Raw genomic sequence first — 23,237 nt, forward strand, 5'->3', positions numbered from 1 at the left:
AGGCCCCCGCCGAAAACGATGCTCCGGAAAAGACCTGGGTATAAAAAAGGACGGATCATGATTTTGAGTGTCGTGAAGCGCCATGGATGTGAGCGGAGCTCGCAGGTGTCGCACAATGGCCATTAGTGTCTCATCACCGCCATGGCTTCAAGGCATTTTTGTCGATTGAACCTAGAGACGATTTTGTTTGTTGATCTCGCCAAGGTTCAACCAGCTCATGTCTGAAGAGGTGGCTGCCAGGGCGAGGGGCGGCTGTTGGCTAACACCGTTGGGAGCACTGGTCTGCGTTTGCCTTTGCGGGAGGCTTGGAGCTAGTGACGTAGGGTAAAGGCTCTCGGCATAAACACTGCTTGGAGCGCGGTCCGCTCCCCAGGGCCTTGAGGGGCCGGTAGGATCCCATGTGTCCCGAACACTCTCGGGTATACCGCTCGAGTACCCTGAAGATGCGTTCGACGTGGGTCTTCGGGGGGATTCGATCTTGCCAGAGACTCCATCGCGGAAGGGAATCTGGTTCGAGTAGTTTGACACCGTCGGGCTGCCAGAGACGACACGGCTCAGTTCTGGCCGACCATCGTGCTGAATAGGCGGAACAGTGGACAAGTCCTGGGTAATTAGGTGCAGAGGAGGGACGGTAGCGGAGTCTTGCGTGATGCGGTTTTTGGGTGTGTTGGAGTAGTGAGAGGTCTCGGAATCGACGGTTGTACGCTTAGAGTTGCCGAATCCGAGAATGTTGAGCGCGCTGCCGCCGGACCAGTAACGGTTCCAGCCAGAGCTTCTGCGCGTCTCGCCAGCACGACCAACCGGAGCTCCTCGCGGCGTAGGGCGAGGCTCGACCACGTCGGCGGCGAACGAAACACCCTTTTCATCGCGGGAAGGGGGTGCGAGGCCTGGTGCCTCATTCATCTGGGGAAGGGGCTTACCGATGGTGCTCTTGAAGAAGCTGTTGGATGTATCACGCTTGCTTCCACTGCGAGCAACACCGGCAGACTTGGGTGCGTTGCCATTGACCTTGCCCATCAAAATCGCCATGGAGGAGAATGATCCGGCCGAGTCTTGTTGCTGATGACCACGGAAGTGAGGAGCAGAGTTGAAATCGTCGTTGCCGTATCCAAGTCCAGCCTTCTCATCGGGGAAGCCCCTAGGGCTCATGCCCCTCGGGTCCTGGCCGCCCTCCACGTTTTGCTGGTTCTTTCCACGACGCTTTCGGATGCAGAAGAGGATCAGGCCGAGGAGAATCATGATACCGGTAATGGTACCAAGGACAATGCCAAGTATAGCGTTGGCACTGACTGCGGCGGGGGCCCCAGCAGCAGCAGCTGTCTCGGTGCTGGCAGATGAAGATGCAGAGGCGGAGAGAGTCGCGGCGGCAGACGCAGAGGCAGAGGCTGACGCCGACGCAGGAAGTGTAGAGATGGAGCTGGCCGAAGTGCTAGATTTGGAGCTGGAGCTCGTTGCGGTTGAGCTCGCAGTGGTGCTGCTCGTCGATTCGCTTGTAGCGAGAACCTCCTGCTCGTTCAACTTTTGGGCAGCATCCTCCCAGCTGTTTTGGCGCGCGTTGAAGATGCAGAGAACATCGTCGACGGCACCTGATCCTCCTGAGAAAACGACGGTTCCATCAGAACCCTGAGCAACAGCGTAGTTGGATCGCGTGCCTGTAGGCGCCAGGGTGCTGTTGTAAGCGGGCCAGTCGCTCAGGGTCAAAGATGCGCGCTTCTCAATCTCGCCCTCCACGCTGCGCGCCTTCGCCTTCGAGACTGCCTGGGAGTTGGTCACAGGTGCGCCCGCCGCGTCGATGAGGACCATGCGCTTGACCACGTTTGGCGCAACGGAAAGGTCAAATGTGTACAAACTCTTGCTTCCGTCGTCTCCGTTCATGATAATTGCGCGAATTGCAGTCGTGTCCTTCAGCAAGGGTTCCCCGAGGGTGGCACCCGAGTCGGTCCATTTCGTATCGGGGTTGAAGAGCATAACCTTGCTGTTTGTCGTGCTGCCTCCAATGACAACTGCTTGTGTGTCGGACCATGTCAGAACAATGGGATTTACGACAGGCGGTGCTGATGATTCGTAGGCTCGGGTGCTGTAAGGCGCGGATGCTCCGACAACAAAAGTCTGTGTCGAAGGACCAGAGTAACCATCCTGACTGCCACCGTACATGATAATCTGGTCAGTTCCAGGGAGGTATGTTGCTCCGTGGAGAAGACGGTCCTGCGTGACGTGGTCCTGTGGTGAGATGGACTCCCATTTTCCTGTCGCGTAGGTGAACTTTTGAAGTCCATGATAATCTGTTGACGTGCCCTTGCCTCCTACAATGTACAAGCCGGCCTTGCTAGCATCGGTGGGGTTGGAGCCGACGCAGACAGCACCTGTCACTGCCTCACCTTGCGCCAAGGTCTTCCATTGGGCTCCTTCTTCGAGCGAAAGCGACTGGAAAGCACCGGAGGAATATGTGTAAAGAACGTTGTTGTAAATGACCGAACAGATGTTGTCCAAAGCGACTTTGGGCTCGGGGAGCTTCATCGTGATCGTGCCCTGTGCTGTGTTTTTTATGAATAGTGAATGTTGTCGTCGAGATAAACTGGGTTTCGGGGTTGAGTGGGTAGATTGCGTGTAGTCTACAGCATATCGTTAAAATGCCTGTAGAATTGTTGGGTTTTGATGCGGTTCCTCACAATGAAAAAAAGATGGTCCGACGCAGACGGTGAGATGACTGCTGGCAGATGGTCTACTCAGCAACGGTCCAATAATCCACACGCAACAGCCAGCGCCCTCGAGGCTTCCAAACGGTCGAAATATCGAAGTGAGTCCGGTCGGCTGATCCTTAGCTCGCGCGACGGGAAGGCGAAGATGAAAATTGAGCGGAGATCCTAAGGGAGGAAGAGACTGAGCCGTCGAGGTCGAGGTGGACGGGAAGTGGTTCCCTTGTCTCGGAGTTTGATCTGCAGAACAAAGTTTCTGGTGTTTCTCGACAGACGGCTAGTTCCAGACAAACAAGAAGGCCAGGACAAAAAGGTCGGACGGTTGGGTAGAAGGGAAACAAGAAGCTGTTAGTTCTCCCGAGTCCTGAAGGCCTTGGTGTCGCAGGTTTTGGGTGTGGCCAAGCGGGTGGCTCGTAGTCGTTGGTCGGATTCGTTTGTGTGTGTGTGCGAGTGTGTCGTGGATGTCGTATCGCTCTCGGGCTATTACTGCAGCTCGTGTCGGTCGGGTCGGGAATTTCGGTGGAAGAGGGATAAGATGGGCAAATTGCCGCGTCTAGGAATCGAAGAGGATATTGCAATGAGCGACTCTGTGTTGTTTCTGTTCTTTCGATCTCGCGAGATTCAACGTTCCAGACGATGAGTAGCAATTCCACCTCGAAAGAGCGAAAAATGCACACACGGCACCAGAAGGAGAGAAGGAAGAGAGGAAAACGGAGACCAAGGGAGAGACCAGCAGAGCCAGAGAGGAAGAGAGGCGAATGGAAAAGAGTGGTACCCTCGCTCACCCTCGTCCGACTCTCTCTCTCAGAGCAGTCGAGCGCAGCACCAGCAGCAATAGCAGCACCAGCACCCGCAACCCGCAGCAGGAGTCGACCAGGTACAGCCCAAGTTGCAGGCGAAGGAAACACGAGGCAGGGATTTGGGAAATCGTGACCGGGGGTTGCCAGGAACGTCCTGGTCCTTGGTCCGGGGTGGCTTGGACTGACGACGGACGAATCAGACGGTATTGGAACCACCTAATGGAGGACAGACCAGGGGGTTCCTGGACATCCACGGGCACCAGCGCCAAAGTAGAGGACGAGCCAAGAATACTTGGACAGGTGGTGAGACACTGCGGTGCCGCCCAGGTACAGGCCGACGACGCAGCTACCCTTGAGGCTGGATCCTAGTGCCCTTTTTTTGCGGTCCAGCGCGAGATTGGGAAAAGGGGGTGCCGGGTGACGAGCCTATCAGCAAGCCCAATTTCATCGTTCCTGGACACAGGTGGAGGGTGGCCCTGGGTGAGAAGGGGGCTTTGACGCCAGTCGGGTGGTACTCTACTACTCTCAGTCAGAAAGTCTCGTCCTCTTTTAAGACACATGGACCGGTAGCAGCCAAACGGTTGAACGGCCAGCAGTCAATCGCTACGTTGACAACGGGCGGACCTCGTCCAGCCTACTCTCGCTCTAGTCCTGAACTGTGACTAGTGCTGGGCCTTGAGTATGCTCGTTGCTGAGTGTGCTGATGCGAGCCTGTGTTGTGCAGGTGTAAAAGCAAGTAGAGAGGCACGCCGCGCGCGCGTCGGTGAGTGTAAAGCAAGGAGAGAAAGGTCAGCCGTTGCAACTTGTAACTGCCAGTCAATCATCCGCAGTCAGTCGTTTGTCTCTCTTCGTTTTCTTCTTCCTCGGCCTCGTGCCGGATGTTCAAACTTCAAAGCTGCTCGTCACTCGTAGGCTTGTGGTCCGTGGTCCGTGGTCCGTCCGGGGTTCGACAGACTTTGACTTTGCGTCCAAGGATTGAGTGGGAGGGAGGACGGACGGGCACTGGCAGTGACGGACAGATCACACCAGACGACGGCTGACTGACAGCGGTCCGTTCGTTGCTTCGTTGGTTGGCTTGGCTCCTTCAGATTGATATCTCTCATGCCATGTGCCTGTTCTCCCGTTACTTGTCTAGACGAGGCATCAGCCCATCCCTTGGAGGAGTCGAAGGCCCCAATGATGCCAGATGGGCCCAATCAAGATCTTTCCCCTTCTAATAGACCATCGATTGACGACAAGCACTGTCAGATCCGAGAGCCCCCAAATGGGTCGAGGGGCCGCCAGGTGGACGCCTACTCCCGGTTCTCGGCCTTCAATAATCATATTGAGACGCCTGCGGCCCTGCTACGGCACGGCGAGATGGAGCCCTGGAGGGCCACCGGGAAAGAGACCAGCAGCAAAAAAGAAAAGAGTGACTTGGATAAGAGGCCCGTAGCAGACTGTCAGTGGGCAGAAAGTTCGAGATTTTGGACAAAACTGGCCGACTGCCTGGCGTCATACAGCAGTCTCTGTCTGCACAACCTTCATCAAATTGAATGATTATTCCGCCGTCCGGTGGATGGATGGGCCGGGAAAGCTGGGGAAACTTGAAAGTCAACGGGAGAACGCCGGCAGCGCAAATTGGGAGCAATAAAAAAACGGCATGTCGTCCGCTGTTGGATCTTTTGGGGCCCGTGGACGAGGGAGATTGACGCGGTGACTACCCGGGTCATCCAGATTGAGGTCTAGCGTGGCACCGCATCCGAGCAGGTCCGGCGTCCAGGACGAGAGAATAACTTGGAAAAAAGAGTCTAGATAGCCACACGTTGATGTTGCGTCTTACCGTTTTGCACCTCGTGGGACAGTCCACCGAGATTGGGGGAGTCGAAAAACGCAGTGCAAGACCGAAAAGAGGGCGATAACATGAGCAAACGGGCATGGTCGCCAAGCCGCCTTCAAGGAGAGTGGGAGAGGGAATCCTCAGTTCCCATTCCCACTGCTACCGATGGCCGGGGGGAGGCCAGCAAGCCGCGGTAGGTGAATGCTCGTCAGGGTAGGGCCTGGATGGCCAGGCCTCTGGTCTTTTCCGTTGCTGCACTGGGCAAACGTGGGCGTTTCCATGCCCCGTCTTGGCTGGCTTGGCATCTTTTTGACTCTGTCATGCTCGAGATGGAGTTGAGATTGATGAGGTATTCGAGACTACCAGATTGTCCGCGAAAGAGAGAGATGGATGGATAAGGTAGGTAGGTAAGGTGGAAGAAGGTGAGTACCTCAGGTAGGTGCCCACGTACAGCGCAGTACGTACAGCAAGGTACATACAGCAAGGTACGTACAGAGAAACGGCTGCGGGTGACGGATGCAAAGTACGTACTGCCTGTCCAATGGCATTCTGGCTGAAACGCGCTAGGCAAGTCAGCCCCTGCAGCAACCGACGATGCCCCTGAGCCACCATGACCAAAACCCGTCAAGTGCCCACCAGCTGACGATGCAACCGCAGCCAGTTCATTGGGGGGACCAAAATGTCGACCCTTTCCATTCTGGTTGAGGTGATGAAATGCCACCACTCACTTGCTCGCTCAGCACCCTGCCTGAGCTTCGAGCACCTGCTTGCGGTGTGCCTTCTCAGCTTATCAGATGCAGACTGCAGCGCTGAGGTGAGGCTTGACGCCTGTAATTGTGTCTTCCAGGGGGCAATTCCGGTATGGGGGCATGGGGGACCTGCTCTCAAGTAGAGTGCCTGTGTCCTTTTTAGGAACATTTCTCGATATATCCATCCCCGTGTGCATGTCCGCATATCCAATGAACCCCATCCACCTGCATCGGTCACATTCTAGTACACATGGTAAGCCGTTATTGTAATTTATATCTGTATCTATTCGGGAAGGCACGAGGCATTTGAGAGAAAATGGAAAGGCGAGGACGGCACACTGGCCGAATCGCTCGAGCCCTTCTTATTCGCTTCGATGCACCATCCTCATCCCTTACTTACATCCAGATTCCATGGAGGTAGGTCCGCGGCCCACCGTCGAGCCGGCACGGCATTATCGGGAGGAGGAAAAGTCTCGAATCGCGTTGGGTTGGGCTCCAACGCCACGCAGCAGAGTGCCATAGACTCGGGCGCCCGAGCATCCGGAGCCATCCGCTGTTCGCACTCTCGATCAGAGGCAAGACTTCATCTTGATCAAAGCGGGAGTCGCATAAAGACAGAGAGTCCACACAGCTTGGGGCAATGACATCAACCCTTCTTGTGCGTAGCTATGCGTCAACGAGATGTAGGTTCACGATCCTCCCAAACATCAAAATCTTCGTTTCTGTAATTCCCCTCTGTGACTCCTTCCCCCTCCCCTATTTTCGCCGGCCCCATCTCTTCTCATACCCGACCACGATCCTCGCCCATTCCACTGTACGCGACACAAGACGATGTCTCTGTGGAACGTTCGAGGAAGGAGCCTAGCAGGAAGGACTAAGAATGTTCAATGAGGGGCCAACCGGGCGCCCGACTACCGAGTAAGGTAGGCCTTCGCCGCATCAGGTCCAGAAGAACTGAAAAAAAAAACCCAAAATTCAGCTTAAACCTTTGAAGGATGAAGCTGCCCTTCTCGGGTCATCCCCACCCAAGCACCTCCTGGTTTAGCGAGGACGCGTATCGTAGAGAATGGCTGAGCAAGGGGGCGTTGTTAAACTCATCAATCTCGAATCCACGGCTCCCCTCCTGCTCTCTCAGAAAAATCTCATCAACTTCCAACGGTTTTGCCGGTCCATCCATCCCTCAATCACCCAAGGAACGTGCCTGCGTGCCTGTCAGTACGCAGCTCCCCATCTCAGGCTTTTCCGAATCGTCCGTACTCGCGGGCGCTTGCTCCCGGGAACATCCAAACTCGAACTTGCTTGTTAGTGCCAGCAGTTGTCACCAAGCATCCGAGCACGCTGACAGCTGCTGCAAAGAATGACAAGACAAGACAAGACAAGCCAGCCCTTCCTTCCGGCAACGATGAACCGGTCTGAAGTCTTCTAAACAGTCGATCCGATGAACGACCCCTCCTCCTCTCATCTCGTCTCTTGTCACTCATCATGCCAAAACCCCGCACAGAAGTTCGCTTCTCGTATTACCTACCTTACCGCATAAATCATCTCAAGTCTTGTCGTTTACGTGCTCCTTCTACCGCAGTAAATGACCTATCCCGTTCAACCCTTTCTTCCCGCCCGGCAAATACTCTAAAATCCTTGAATCAGGCTTTTTGCCTTTCTTCCTTGGTTCGGCGTGGAGACCCGGGCGATGCTTTGCAAAAATGCAAGACATTGTGCGCCAAACTACGCATACCAGTGACAACCGAAGATGCCGACAAAAATCATAATAATAAGACATCTTATCATTCTTCTGCTCAACGGCCAACGTCTCGGCCGGCGCTATCGCAGAACTAGGCTTTCCCATATCCAGTGTATTCATAGGTAATCGCGAGGCGCCAAAAGAGTGTGAACGATTTCCACCTCCCGGGCGGCTGCGCAAAAATAGTCTCCCCATCACGAATTGCATGCACGCTGAGCTAATCTATCCAAATGAGCCTCTCTCCAAGCGCTACACATCCCACCGTGGTACGTCTGCGATTCTACCGTGGTAATTACGAAGCACCCAGGCAGCCACACAAACAGCACGACAGGACCACCCTTTCTAAAGTTGTGGTGTGGAAAGGGATCACCCGGCACGCTGCATGACATCGAATCGGATACTCTCCTTTCCTCCTCCCCAAGGTAGGTAGGTATTCTGCACTGCTCTTAACTGCGTACAGTACTTCACCTGTCCTTAGTCATCAACGTCAACTCTGCAGCGGGAAACGGGCGAATGCACATCATCATTCAGAAAGCGGCCTCTTCCCAGCATGAACACGCCCCCCAATCAATCAAATCAATCAATCGTCTCTTTCTGGATCGCCACAGACCCCAAGACACGAGGATCGAATTGTGATTCGCGCACGCCCAGCACTTCTGTCCATCCACTCGCTCTCTCGTCGGTGGACCGAAATACGAACGACCTTGGGCATGTGATCTTCGCGCCGACCGAAAAAGATGCCATCGGCACTGCGTAAGCGCCCGAGATATGGACATTGGGATCACATCTACGAACCGATTCATCAAGCCACACACAACGGTGCTACTCCGGACACACACATTCATTGAAAGTCTCACTCCATATCCGTACACTCACTCCTTCTTCGGATCCGATTCGTTCTTATCCACCCCAAAAGATGAACATGAATGTCACTCGCTGCCATCACTGGCGAACGCAACTGGAACTAATCACCAAAATCTTCCTGCCCTTGACCTTTCCTTGCCGCTCTTCATTAAACTCAAAAAAAACAAAAGGGCAGAATGTCTCTTCCTCGTCACCTCCGTCATCTCGTGACCGTCATTATAGCCAGCGCGCGCCTGCGGGAATTCCCACTCGGCCCTTTATCGCCTCATACCCCGTCGCTCCTATTGGTTTACTCGGAAGATGTCTTCTTTTGATCATTAGTCTTTCAGCCTTGTAATTAAATATGCATTTTCTTGGTGTATGGTCTATGCTGAATCTGTTATGTGCGAAATGTCACCATAGCCCAGGGAATCCATCAATGACGTTTGTCTTTGATGCTGTGTGCCTAGGTGATTCCTTTCTTTACTCCACGTTTAGTCTTCGACTGGCAAAGTGAATTCAAGTTGCAAATCGCGTTGCTCTCGAATCGACAATGTTAGCACGGTTACTGTAACTAGGCGATTTGCTGAACGATTTAGGTAGGCGAGCAATCTCAATGGTATTTCTCAAGTTCCACCACCCTACGACTGTAATGGCAATCATCTCCTTAAACTCCAAAACAAAAAGCCGCTGCCTCTATGATGCGCTTCGCTTCTTCTTTCGCGGCCAAGTGTATATTGGTACGAATGCCGTTCGGGAACGTCCCCAAAATCCATCGCCAAGTCGATCTCTGGATTTTTCCCATCTAGTTCCACCTCGCGCCTGGGGTAAATGACTATTCCTCCTTTCCTCCGAGCATGGACGATTGTCCAGGACCCCTTCCCAATATTGTTCGCCATTTCAACAAGAGTGTGGAGTTTTATCCTCTCTTCCCCCTTCCTTTTTGGTTTTCTCTATTCAATATTTCGCCCCGTGTGGGCCAGACGGCCGATGTCGTACACAACTAGTACGGCCCCATCGTGATCTTGCCTAATCCATCCATGTCCTCCGGGCCCCTCAAGGCCCCCAGAATGACGGGGACGAGCAAAGCATTTTCTAAACGCTGGCAAAGGCATCTGGTGGTAATTGAGACTACGCGAGGCTTAGTATTGGTTTTCGAATGTTCCAGGTTTCGGGGTTTCTTACCTTTTTCTCGTGGAAGACTGCCAAGGCTCTGGTGAAATCCCATGCGACATCGGACAGGCACATTTCCGAGTAGGTGGGTGTCATTGTCGTCTGCTTCGATAGCTCGACGATCATGGCCTGTCGCTGTTCTTGCTCCTGAGCAGACGGAGCCGGTGCTTGGGCTTCGGCAACAAAGACGTTCGGAAGGGGATTGAAGGCTCTGAGGGAAATCATGTCGCTGACGACGCGGATCGGGTTGGTGTTGGGGCGTCCGGGTCCCAGAACGAATGTGCGCGAGAAGCTTCTCAGTCCTGTCTTGCCAGCTTTGTCGCACTCTTCGAATTGACCATGTACTGAGATGATCATGCCGTCCACGCCGCTTTGGGTTTGGCCAGAAGGGTCGGCAAGACCAGGCAGGAGATGGCAGTCCATGATGTATTTGCTGATGTCCGTCTTGATGTCTGGGTGCTGTGTCTTCGGGAGGTCGTTCCACAGATTCCAGATCGCCTCCCTGCCTGTGATCAGCCTGGCAGCTCGGGCGGCCGGCGTCGTAATCTTCATCAGATTGCGAGACTGCTTGATGTAGGATGACCAGGGCATCGGCTGCGGCTGGTTCTCGTCTCGAATGGCGCGCGTGTCGACCGCGAGAGAAAATTGGCTGTTGTCGTCGTAGTACTTGGCAAGGAGAGCAGTGCGGTCGGTGTCGAAACCAAGGAAGAATTCCAACAGGAAGGCTTCTCCAATGCCGTTGGCGTCCCGGAAATCGGGCCCACGTTGAGGGATCGGTTTCGGGCGGCCAGCTGCCTTGAGTTCCGCAATTCGTTCCGGTGTCAATTGCTCACCGTTCAGAACTTGCAACTTTGGGAAGAAGTGCAACAGCTCGAGCACGACTTTGGGATCCGCGATCGGAATCGGATTGCCTGTCAGATACAGAGTCTCAAGCTTCTTGAGCTTCGATCTCCATCTTGACAGGCCTGCGATGTTGTCGATCTGGTTCCCGCTAAGATCAAGATTCTTGAGATCAGGGAAGGTATCCGCCATCTCTTCGACTTGCGCGACTGTGTCGATGTTGTTGTTGGCCAAGCTGATGCTGTGAATTGCATCAATCTTTTCCTGTGCTGTTTTGAACAGTTCGTCGCAGATTCTCATCATGACCTTGAAGAGCTTCTCAGCTCTATCCTTGGATTCCAGCATTCCCATTTGGATCAAGCCTTCATCTTGGTTCAGAGCGTCAAGCCGCAGAAGCTTGTTCTCCATATCGTATCTGAGTGACATGATGCCTTGGAGTTTTTGCTTTGTTTCCTGTGCGGCAGCAGATGCCTCATTTGCTTTGGCCATTGATCCGTCACTATCGGTGATCTCCAGCTGAGTACCGGCAAATGTAAACGAGTTGACCTTCAAGATTTCTTCCGCATCTTCCTTGCTTGCCGCAACGCTGACCAAATCCCCCTTCAGACTTGACTATTGAATGTTAGCGATTTTCGTAGCTTATAAACTTCACCCCAACTAGGAGGGGGCATAAGCAGCCGGTATGAGCTATTTGTTTCTCGTTTCGCGGAGTAACTGGCGTTTCAACGAGGCTGGATCATTCGGCGTCCCTATGTAGTTCCCCCAAGCCTCACAGCAACGCGACATACCTTCTTGATGTGCACCGTTTTATTGCGACCGGACAGAGTTGTGGCTTTCCGCTCCAGAAACATGATCAGATCCCGCAGTCCACCGTCGTTGTTGCTCGCAGCTTTGCTCTCCTTCAAACCCTTGACACTGAGCCAGACGAGACCAGGTCCCTGTCCTTTCCTTCTCGATACCAGGTCATTTCCATCGCCAGTATCCAAGTGTCGAGCAATCGCCTGGTGTACTTTCGAGCCGGGTTTAGTGGGCGGACCGTTGGATCTCGCCGATCGTTGAGGTCTCGAATTGTTGGAATCGTCCGACGGTCCTCTGTTGACGTTGTTTGAACGGCGAGTGCTGCTGGCTCCAGCGCCGCTTCCCATGTCGAGATCTCCATCCCTGTCGGTTTGGGTTCTGCCACCTTTGCGCTTCTGGATTCCACCGCCGCGCGAGGTTTTGGCACCCAATGTGGAGTTGCGACCCTCGCGTGCTGGTCCCGATGGAGTGCCGCGAGGAGCTCTTGGAGGCGCCATCTTTGGAGTGGTGCAATGAATAAGATGTAGCTAGAGGTGATTGTAGGTCGAGGACGTTCGAGGGTAGAGAGTGTTCGTAGGTTGTTTTCGCTTGTTTTTTTTCCGCTGAAGGGTACACGTTTGAGCGAGAGCGAGATGACAGCGCGCTTCCGGAGAAGTCAAATAAAGCCTGTCGAAGCCTCAAAGGTTTCTCTGAATTGGTGTCAAGCGAAAGACGGTTGTGTTTCGCTGTGTCGCGGACAGCTTCAGAAGACAAAGGCCGGATGGGCCAAGGCGCAGACTCGTGGACCGCCGTAAATAGAGTATGTAAAATCGGTATCGCTTTGAGCCCTCGACAGAGAATAATGTAAGAAAACCGTCGATGCGGGTCTCTGCAAAGAATGCGCGGTTTTAGGGGTGGTGTCGCAGGTTATGGGTGAGTGATGAGGTGACGGAGAAAGCAGTGAAGAAATTCGTCGGTCGCGAAGAGCAGTGACGTTTGGGTCAGCCCCACTACAGACCTCCTCCAGCAGGCACACAGGCAGGAACGCTCCGGTCGCATGCGACCTCCCTCAAATCGGACTAGCCGATTTACGTTTTGGCCAGCCACGCGCCTCACTCTTTATACTTTACCTCCTTACATAATCATTGAAAGGCAGGCACCTAGGCAAGCAGGATGTCAAGGCAGTCATTGGATGTCGATTTCTTTTCCACGGCTGCCTATCCGGTCTACCTTATGAAGCTGTGGTAAGGTACGGCTTCGCAAAGGAACGGTCACTCAGTGAGACCTTGGGAAAGCTCCTTTCAGGAAGTAGACGAACATGCCTACCTGGTTTTCCTTGTTTGGTCACCCATGTGTCAGCTACCCACCGCCGATGATTGGCACAGCAGTATTGCGAATAAGCGAGAGGAAGCCTTTGATGAGTCTACGGCAATCATAAAGACAAAAGTTCATGGGAGTAAAATGAATGACGCCTGAGTGTCACTTCGTTGAAGCTTTACCTGGGAGGGAATAAATACAAAGCATTGTGAATTGGTCTCAGGGGAGGGCGGGCACCAAAGTACCTCAGGTACCTCATCCTCTGCCCCGCCTGAGACCCTGGGGAGCTTGAGTTCTCAACTCTATTTGCAATTACATAAGCACATTTGATCATGTGACTCAGATACGCTTTCGCGCGACGACGCGTCTACGGCGGAAAGTGATGTACTAGGCGTAAAGAGGTTGCCACCGCGCCTTTGATTACTGCATCGACTATCTCACGAACATCCTCGCCAAAGTCCCAAGCATCGTGAGATCGCCATTTCACAAATAGACCGCACTATGATCGCATCTCAAAGGTGATTCAGTGACTGATTGATTGAGTACCAATCATTCTTTCGCGAAATGGTTTCAGACGAATACGATGACGATCTCGCAGACGAGGATTTGGTTGAGGCACTCAGTCAGAGCCAAGTCATACCTGCGAGCTCGGGCATCAATGTACATAATGGCACAACTTCGTCTGTTGCCCAAGCTCTGGCACCATCTTATAGCCGGGCCAACGCTGGACGTTATGCGCAACCATCTGGTCTAAATATGGGACCAAGAGTAAGTTGGCTTGCTTAATGACTTTCACGAGAAAAGCATGTGCTAATAATCACTTCAGAACACGGCAAAGACAGTGGTTCAGCCTCTCGGGACCGAGTTGGATGATTTGCCTTCAGACGCATTCTCCTCTTCACCGGAGCCTGTTGCACCACTCGCCAGAAACGGACTAACACGCACTTCATCATCAAACTTTCGCCAGACAACTTTACTAGGCGGCAGAGTGGCAGATGATGCCTCAACTCAGGCGCAGCAGCCAGGCTTTGGTCGTGTCTACCGAGGAGACAAGCCAGTGGAGGCCCCTTCTCAACACGCCATAAATCGTGAGGCCATGAAGACATGGATATATCCCACCAACCTAGGAGCCACGAGAGATTACCAGTTCAGTATCGTCAAAAACGGTCTGTTCAACAATACACTCGTCGCGCTACCTACAGGTCTCGGCAAAACGTTTATTGCTGCAACGGTGATGCTCAACTACTACCGTTGGACAAAGGACGCAAAGATCGTGTTTGTTGCGCCTACGAAACCTCTCGTAGCTCAACAAGTCGACGCTTGCTTCAATATTGTGGGCATACCCCGGTCAGAGACTACTCTTCTCACTGGCGACACGGCGCCCACTCTCAGGGTAGACGAGTGGGCGTCAAAGCGGGTGTTTTTCATGACGCCGCAAACTCTTCAAAACGACATTTCACACGGCTACGCAGATCCGAAATCCATTGTACTTTTGGTAATTGATGAGGCTCATCGAGCAACGGGCGAGTACGCGTACGCAAAAGTGGTGAAGAGGATACGCCAATACAACCCATACTTCCGTCTACTTGCCTTAACAGCAACACCAGGGTCCAAGGTCGAGACTGTGCAAGAGATTATAGACAATCTCGGAATATCCCACATCGAGATCCGCACAGAGGATTCGATCGATATTCGTCAATACGTTCATTCGAGGAATGTCGAGCAAGTAGTACTCGACCCCTCGGATGAGATGTGCGAGATCAAGGAGCTATTTACGAAAGCCCTGAAACCGCTGATGGATAAGCTGACCCAGCAAAACATATACTACGGAAGAGATCCAATGGCGATTACGACATATGGTCTGGTGAAGCAGCAACAAGATTGGTTCGCCAACGTCGGCAGAAGAGCCAACCCTGGGGTACAGTTCATGATGAGGGCTATCTTCAGTATCTTGCAAAGCTTGGCTCACGCGATCAAACTACTCAACTTTCATGGCATCAGGCCTTTTTACGAAAACCTCAAAGAATTTCGAAGCGAGATTGAGGACAAGGGAGAAAAGGGCTCCAAATACAAGAAGCAAATTGTTAACGACTCGAGCTTCCAGGAGATGATGACCAGGGTGGAAAAGTGGCTTCGCCTAGACGGCTTCGTCGGGCACCCAAAGCTTGCCGCTCTCCAGGACACCGTCCTAAATCATTTCATGGATGCCGGTGCGACTTCCACTCGAATTATAGTGTTCAGCGAGTACAGAGACAGTGCCGAAGATATCGTCAAGGTACTGAATGTGCACAAACCGCTGATTAAAGCCACTGTCTTCGTGGGACAAGCCGACTCGAAGCGATCCGCAGGCATGAAGCAGGCCGAACAGATTGCGACAATACAAAAGTTCAAAGATGGCGAATACAACGTTCTGGTCGCAACGTCCATCGGAGAAGAGGGACTGGACATTGGCCAAGTCGATTTGATTGTTTGCTACGACGCCTCGTCCTCGCCTATTCGTATGCTACAACGAATGGGTAGAACGGGCCGAAAGAGGGCTGGAAATATCGTGCTACTGTTGATGAGGGGCAAGGAAGAGGATGCCTTTGCCAGGTCGAAAGACAACTATGCGGAGATGCAAAAGTTGATCTGCGAAGGGAGCAAGTTTAACTTCCGTCACGACCTTTCCACTCGCATCGTACCTCGGGAGATCCGCCCGGAGGTGGACATGCAGAATATTGAGATCCCCATCGAGAATACGCAGAACCCGTCGCTCCCAGAGCCCAAGAAGGGAAGAGCGAGGAAGAAACTGCCGCCCAAGAAGTTCCACATGCCCGACGGTGTCGAGATGGGCTTCGTGAAGGCGTCTGCCATCGGCAAACCCGGTGCGGCGCCCAAAAGAGGCCGCCCCAAAAAGCAAGAGCAAGAGCAACAGCCGGCGGAGGCTGACTTCATCACCGACGTGCCCTCGCTCGATTCGGTCATGCTCACAGAAGCGCAACTGGTCGAGTTGGATAAGGTGTACCGGTCGCTACCTGCCAGTCGGACAAAGATTGAAGAAACAGAGATGCCGGAGCTGACGTCGTACCCCTTGCTCCAGCGCCGACTTCGACCGGTCAGCAAGGTTCAGCACAGCCAGCGTACCAAAAGATACGTTAAGTTATGTCAGAAGTTTGCCAAGAATCAAGATGAGAGAAACCGTTGGGTGCGCCGTTTCGGGGAGGAAGACACGACCCGGTACGAGGAGATTCCCGTGCCATCGTTTGCGAGCGATACAGAAGATGGAGCGTCGGGTCCTGGGCCTCTGGGGCAAGCCACGACGGCAGTGTCGTCCGACGAAGACGAGCCTATCGAGGAGTCACCGCCAAAGAAACGCCGATCGACCGGGACCACAAAGCGCGCCGCAGCATTCGCATCCGCTTCAGCCCTAGTCGACGACGAGATGGATGAGACCATGGACGAGGAATCGCCTCCCCGCCGCCCGCCAAAGAAGACCGCAGGAAGAGGACGAGGCAGGAAGGCTTCAAAGAGAGTCGCCCGCGGCATCAACAGCGACGAACTAGGCGACGCCTGCGACAGGGACAGCGACGCGATGGAGACAGACGGCTCAGACAGCGGAGGCGACCTGCTCGACTTTGTCGTCTCGGACGACCACCCCGTCTCCAGTATCCAGCCGACGTCATCGACGCTCGCGACGAGTCCCATCGTGATCTCTTCCGCAAGGCCACAGCCCAAAGGAGTTGCTCAGCCGTTTTATGTACCGACTGAGTTTCCAGGGACGCAGGAGTCTGTGGATTCGTTGCCGGACCTTGATGGCGTGCTGATGAGCAGCAAGGGAAAGAAGATGTTGGGTTTCGTGGATCCAGAGGATGATGGGTCTGAAGTGGATGCTACTCCGCGAGCGCAGGGCGGTGGACGGCTGCAGAGGAGGCGGCCGGTGTTTGACAGTGATAGCGACGAGTGATGTGGCCATTAGGTCACTTGAGAGTTGTTCATGCTCGGAGTACGGATCATAATGTATCAAAGACGGTAAGGGGACATCACTAGCTCAAGGACACAAGCACAAGGGACGGATAACGATTCAATGAAGATATATTGATCTCGCTCTGACCTACCTCGGTCCTCTGCAGACCATAATACCACCTCTACACCCCTCATACATCCTATACCCAACCCTGCAATCCAACGTCTAAACAACGACGCTCGCGTAACTTTCCTAACGATGCCAAGTCAGTAACGCAATCCCTTGAGAAGCAAGCCAAATGCAAAATAAGACAAATTTGGACCAGTAAATGTCAGAAACCCGATTTAAAAGCACAACGTTCCCACCTCACCCCCCGCCGCCCCCTAACCCCCCGACAAGAACCCAAGGACAGCACGTGACGATGCAATCTTCCCCAGGCCCCAATAACGCCGGAGTTTTAAGATAGGAGGTTCTCACGAGAGGCGAAGCCGAGGAGCCAAAACCAGAAAAAAAGTACCCAGGAAAGAGGAAAGTCAAGGGAATCCAAAGTCCGAAAAAGAGAAATAGAGGAAAAGGAAAGAATACTGAGGGAAAAAAAACCACGACTCTTCCAATCCAAACGAAACACTCCACGCTGCCCGACCATCCCCTTTCCTACAAACACCCAACAGCACGACCACTTCTCCCCACAAGGCGCAGAGCTCCCAGTGGAGAGTGCGCCTCAAAGGTTTGGAATAAGGAGGGTGTACTTTTGGTCGGGGAGTATTTGGTTCCGGCGGGCAGCGCTTGCATGGAGGCGAGTTCAAGATCGAAAGATTTGCGTCATGGTCTTCCTGTTCTTCCTTCTCCTTTCCCGTCTTTCTCTCTTCCTTTTTTCTTCTCCCCCTTCTTCTTCCCCACCCCGGAATCCCTCCTCCTGATTTTGTTTGGGATGCTCGGGGCGTCTCAGACGGCTCTTCCTATGAGTATAAAAGGTTTTGATGGATTCATCATATCATGGTCGTGTTCCCTCTCTCCCCAAGCTTGGTTGCTTTGGGGGGGAAGGAGATATTTCGAAAGAAATAGGGAATGGGAATGGAGCTTACCTTTTTACCTGTTAGACTTACGGTAAACTGCATATTCAGCATGATAGTCTAAAAAAGGAGAAAAGAAAAGTATCGCTCGCGTCGAGGTCGGTGCTGAGTTGTCGGGCCGGCGACGGTACCACGAGGTTGAGGTAAGGTGAAGGTTGAAGTTGTTGGAAAGAAAAATTCGCAGCCGCGTTTTTTGGGGGGGGGAGAAAATGGAAGGTGACGAGGTGGGGCACGGGGACGGGAGCTCTTGAACGGCGGCAGCAGCTGCCAGTGGAGAGCTGGAGCGAGGACCGCACAGGGAAAGGTCGGCTTACCTAAGGCAGCAACATGCTCCAGAAACGACTACTTTCACCCCGGAACTACCTTATGCTCACGACAGTATACACACTCTCAGAAGCCAGCATACTAAAGGCGATCTTCGCACCATTTCATGTATGCATAGTGCTCCCGGGAGAGCTTGAGTGCTGTTACGTCGTTCGACACATGGACTAAATCCAGAGTCCCCCCGACTCGGACGGAATTCGGCCCAACGGGCAACGGACACGGCACAAACGGCCACAATGCTGACAAGAGCACACCTACCTACCTACGCTACATTTCACTGCATTCAAAAAGTCACAATCAAAGCTGAACCTAGCACATATGTCTCACACAATAAGTAATGAGATTCGATCCTATCTACTTTTGGGGGGAAATGGGGGGGTATCTATCTAACTACCTAATGTTCCTCCAAAATGTCCTTCAAAGATGTCCCTCCAAACAACCAAGCATCAAACCCCGTGCAAGGGAAAGATTGACTCAAACTATACTTTTCCAAAATAACTCAGCCGGAAAACAGAGCCCTTCCTCGTGTTCAGATTGCAGATCCATCCTCAGATCCCTCCTTCGTAGTCAATGTCTCCCAGCCGATCCCCGGGGCGAGGCCAAATATACCACAACCGGCTCTTTCCCCCGTATGCCCGCCCCTCTGACGTTGAGGAAAGGAAAGTAGGTGAGACAACACTTGGCTTTGCCGCAAAGACTCATAGCTACTCCCACAACCACCACGTCATTCATGTCCCTCTCCCCGCGGAGGCCCGAATTAGTTTCGGGACACTGCGTTTCCAAGTCTCACTCCCCAAGGTAGAGCTGCTGTGCCTTTGCTCCATGTTTTTGCCGTTGTTATTGGTGTTTGGTGTTGGTGTCTTTTTTTCTGTGCCTCTGAGAACCCAGAGCAAACTATCCATCAGCGAACACGAGACTACCTAATGGTAGTCAAGTCAGTGTGTCATCTCAGGGCATTGCTCAACGGGCACTCGGAAACGGTTTTGTTTTTGTGGCTTCAAAAATGCCATATCAAATTGAGCGAGATATGTCTCTAGACCCTCATCCTCAAATCGCGGAGTTTCAAACCATAGACTCTCAAGTCTGGCTGCTCATCCACCACGTATCCCACTACACCAAACCATCTTCTCTATCGTCAATCTCATGTGAATCAAAAATGAGAAACAAGACAAGTCCTGGAGCAAGCAGCGTAGATGTGCGAGATCAATAATACAAAGTACGCAAAAGAGGAAAAGTCGAACGTCCGACTTCCTCGAACCTCTTGTGAGGCCCATCCCATCCAGTCATCAAATCATTAGCTGGCCCCGTGCCAGATCAACGTTTTTGTCACAAGTTTCCAACGCACCAAGCCCAAGTACACATTTACTGGCTTTGAAAGTTTTGGTAATCCAAGTTCCAGTCGATGGATTGGAAAGGATCCTGTGACGCTTGCGAGTAACCCAAGCCAGCACTTGGCACTTCGCCGAAGAGTGGCTCGTACATCTTGGTCACGTTGTTGGCAGGGAACAGCTGGAAGTCGTTGCCGCAGAATTCATTTCCACCACCGGTGTAGTTGTCCTCAAAACCCTCGTCAACCTCGGCCAACGAGTTTGGCGTAAAGAGCATTGCGTTGCCCTGACCAATAGGAGAGATATGTGGTGCAGTCTGGGCAGGAACAATCTGAGGCTGGCAAGCAGGAACAGGCTGGTAGATAGGGAAAGCCATGTCCAGCTCCTTCTGAGCGAAGACGGCTCTGTCTGGGGTGGGGATCTGGGCGTGTGCGCCGTAGATATCCTCGTTCACCGTGAAGTCGGGGCCGTCCTGGTAAATGTATGGCCCAGTCGAGATTTCGGTGGCAGGGGTGTTGTGGTCGGAAGGAGACAGGGACATCTCCAAATCCATCTGTCCATCGAACCCACCCTGACCAACCATTTGGTCAAACTCCTCGTCCGAGATGTAGGAAGGGAACTCCATGCCGTCAATGTGGGAAGCAAAGTCGCCAACAGGACCGATGGGGTGCATTGGAGCGAGGAGAGGGTCGTTGAAGTTGAACTGCTGAGCCTGGTCCAAAGGAGCAGGCGGGGTAGCGGCGCTGCTCGTAGAGGGAGTGGGCATTTGGTTGAGAAGAGGGGTGGATTGGGCGACACTGCCGGCAACGCTCGAGGGCTTCTTGCCGTTGGTCTTGGTGCGAACGTATTGCCAGCCATGGGCTTTCTCCATGTGCTGTTTGCAGTTGGACTCCCGCTTAGACTTGTATGGGCAGGGCTTGTACAAGCACTCGTACATGGGCGGGGCCGACGAGTGCTTGTCGTTGTGGTGGCGATCCATCTCCTTCTCGGTCGGCCAGCCATAGTTGTGGTATTTGCATGAAGTGACGGGGCACTTCCAAGGACGAGAGTGAGTCTTCTCGTGCTTGGTCAGGTCACAAGGACGCTTGAACTCCTTGTTGCAGCCGGGCTCACGGCACTTCTTGGGGGCAAGCTCCTCAGGGCTGGCGTTCTTCTTGCGGCGAGCCATGGAACGCATAATCTCCTCGTCATCCTCCAACTGCTGGCTCAATGAGCGCTTCATCTGAATGGGGCTCTTGGGGTCATCCAAATCGACCTCCAAGCCGGTGGCCATTGAAATGGCCTTGCCATCCTTGCGAATACGGATGAGCTCGGCAGGGCGGCCGTTGTCAGCGATGCCTCCGAAGAGCTTGATCTCGTCGGTCCTACGGAACAAGTTAGTTGAGTGAGGGATCAATTGGGAACGAATATCGTACGGGTCGACGTCCATCTCAGCGGCGTCTGATCCAGTCTCCTTGGCGGCAGCAAGTTGTCCTGCGTACTGGCGAATCTGTTCCACGAGATCGATGAAGTATCCGTTAGTGTAAGGGCGGTCGTTTGGTCGAGTCTGTTCTCGGTCGCTTAGGTATTCCACGGTTGCTTGAATGCAGTGGATCGACGTCAGGCAGAAATCGAGGTACAAGGCGGCGGTCTTGGTCCTCTCCTTCATCAACGATCGATAAGTAATTGCCCAAACTCCAGTTTCAGTTAGTGAATGACTTACGGGTGCCATGAAAATAAGGGTCTTTTCGAGATCTCTCAGGCAGATGATCTCCTTCTCCCTAATGCGTCTGGGGATGTCAAGAACAATCGGCTCAAAGTCCTTGAGAGCAGGCTTGGCCCGGAGTGGGCGGAGGACGTGCTCGTGAATGCGGTTGACAGCCTTGGAGCTGAGGGCGGGAAGCTTCTCCATGGTGGCAGAAGAAGTGTTGGCAGCGGACCTTGTGATGGCGGATGCCTTCTTTGATGCGGTGGTTGCAGGCTCTGTCTCGGTGGTGGGGGCGACAGAGGTTCCGAGTCCGCTGTCTGATTCATGATGTCTCGAGGAACGGCGGGTTCTGGGACGCAGAATGCGACGTTCCGTCTCCTTTGACTTTTCCTTTGCCATGGCGGGGTCGACAACGGGCAGGTTGAGGAAGCCTCTGGGAACGGGAAGACTATCGTCGCGGAAAGACTTGGTCTTGGGGGAGACCAGGTTGATGTTGGCAAGGGACTTGTCAATGTCGTCGACGATCAAGGCCATGCGGCGGCAGTGGGCGTCGACAACGTCGTCCAGGTTGGTCTGGGAGCGTCGAAGGCTTGGAGGGGCAGCAGTCAAGGCATCATCCATAGAAGAGGTAGGACTGGTGGGAGAGTGGAAGGTAGCGCCCTTGCGGAGGCTGTTGGTCTTAAGAGTGAGGCCAGTGCCGGCAGGAGACTCCGGGCGAGTCACCGGAGTCCTGCGTCGAGGGTTGACGGAGACGGACATGGTGACGGTGATGACACGGGTGTCCAGAACTCTGTCGGCTAGGTTGTGTTAGATCTCTTGAGGGTTCATGGAGTTGTAGGGCTGAATAGGACACGGAGTGTGAGTCACGACCAGGACCTCACTGGTAGGTCTGATGTAGTAGTCCTAGCCTCTTGAGCAAGCCCAAGGTTTAGGATTGGCCAATGTGATGAGGTGGCGGGAAATGTTTGAGACGGATATCGTGTGGACAAAGTGGATGAAGAGGGAGAGAGAGAGAGAGAGAGAGGAAGAGGAAGAATAGGACGAGACGGGGCCTTACGTCGAGATGAAAGATGGTATCGAAGGCGATAACGTCGATGGTATGGGGAGATGGCAACGGAAGGCCAGACGAGGCGAAAGGCGAGCAGAGCAGGCGAGTAGTGGATTTAAGGCGAGGCCGTTGAAGTCTGCCTGATTTTGAGGGGTCCTGTCTGCGGGTAGAGGAGCAAGACAATGTAGTATGATGCGCCTTTTCGTCCCAGCTGTCGTACGCGTCGGCGTATGCACACAGAGGATGGAAGAAAGCAGACGTAGATAGTCTGAGCTGCTTGCCGTGGGCGATATTCTTTGAGGATGATGTGTATCCGGGAGGAAGAGCAAGAGACGAGGAAGAAGCGGACTGAAGTGCGGCGGCCTCAGTGGGACAAGACGGGATTGGGTTTGGTGTCGAGGAAGCGGCTTGGATATCCTAGAAATCGAGGAGAGCAAAAAAAGGAGGAAGAGAAGCAGGAGGAGGAAGAGGATTCGGTCGAGGATTGAGGGTGGGTGGAAGGAGAGAGAAGAGGCGCGTGGTGGTCGTGAGCGAGGAAGAGGCGGTTGTTGGTGTACCGGGGGTCGAAGGTCATCGAGGTTTGATTAGAAAAGCAGCCCAGCACTGAGCACCTTACGCAGTAGAGTGAGAGAAAGTCCAGCAGCCAGACGAGCACCGGTGGAGAGAGAGAGAGCGCCGCTGCGCTGAACGGGAGCGACAATTGAGCGGACCAGAACTCTGAAGAGAGCGTCCGGGGCGAAAGGCTGCTGCCTAATCGACTAGCCAATGGGAGATCGTCGCCGTGGCCCAGTGGAGGCGGAGTCTGGGCTTTGCGGATCAGGAAGGATCCAACCCCCGGTCACCAAAAAAGATACGTACCGAGGGTGCCCTTCAACCTTGAACCCCACCACCACCACTTTACCTGTAGGTATGTACCTAGGTACCTACCCTACCTTAGGTACGTACTTCGTACCATCAACCACATCCTGTCCTCAATTCTGCCATCTTCCACCACAGTCCCATCCTCGGTCTCCTCGGTCTCAACCTCCCAGAGTCCCATCGACTCGCCTTTTCACCAGCAATCATTCGTCCAACATGGAAAT

General features: G+C 53.5%; 4 protein-coding genes across 4 annotated transcripts; 1 reads left to right on the forward strand and 3 right to left on the reverse strand.

The window, feature by feature from the left end:
- Positions 1–171: 171 nt before the first annotated feature.
- CTAM01_00590 (pre-mRNA splicing factor CLF1) lies at positions 172–2,517 on the reverse strand (the record flags this gene model as incomplete). The annotated part of the gene is made up of 1 exon (XM_060516641.1): positions 172–2,517. The coding sequence occupies one exon, from the start codon at positions 2,515–2,517 to the stop codon at positions 172–174; it is 2,346 nt and encodes a 781-aa protein (XP_060389267.1).
- A 7,223-nt stretch (positions 2,518–9,740) lies between these two features.
- Positions 9,741–11,953, reverse strand: CTAM01_00591 (TAP domain-containing protein; the record flags this gene model as incomplete). Its single annotated transcript, XM_060516642.1, has 3 exons — positions 9,741–9,776; positions 9,831–11,270; positions 11,447–11,953. The coding sequence occupies 3 exons, from the start codon at positions 11,951–11,953 to the stop codon at positions 9,741–9,743; spliced, it is 1,983 nt and encodes a 660-aa protein (XP_060389268.1).
- A 1,363-nt stretch (positions 11,954–13,316) lies between these two features.
- On the forward strand, positions 13,317–16,695 carry CTAM01_00592 (type III restriction enzyme; the record flags this gene model as incomplete). The annotated part of the gene is made up of 2 exons (XM_060516643.1): positions 13,317–13,520; positions 13,579–16,695. 2 exons carry the CDS (start codon positions 13,317–13,319, stop codon positions 16,693–16,695), a joined length of 3,321 nt encoding a protein of 1,106 aa, XP_060389269.1.
- A 2,759-nt stretch (positions 16,696–19,454) lies between these two features.
- CTAM01_00593 (uncharacterized protein) lies at positions 19,455–21,866 on the reverse strand (the record flags this gene model as incomplete). Its single annotated transcript, XM_060516644.1, has 3 exons — positions 19,455–20,784; positions 20,836–21,062; positions 21,123–21,866. 3 exons carry the CDS (start codon positions 21,864–21,866, stop codon positions 19,455–19,457), a joined length of 2,301 nt encoding a protein of 766 aa, XP_060389270.1.
- Between the last annotated feature and the right edge of the window lie 1,371 nt (positions 21,867–23,237).

Source organism: Colletotrichum tamarilloi (assembly GCF_030869305.1).
Source record: "Colletotrichum tamarilloi strain Tom-12 chromosome Unknown Scaffold_1.1, whole genome shotgun sequence".
Lineage (NCBI taxonomy): Eukaryota > Fungi > Ascomycota > Sordariomycetes > Glomerellales > Glomerellaceae > Colletotrichum > Colletotrichum tamarilloi.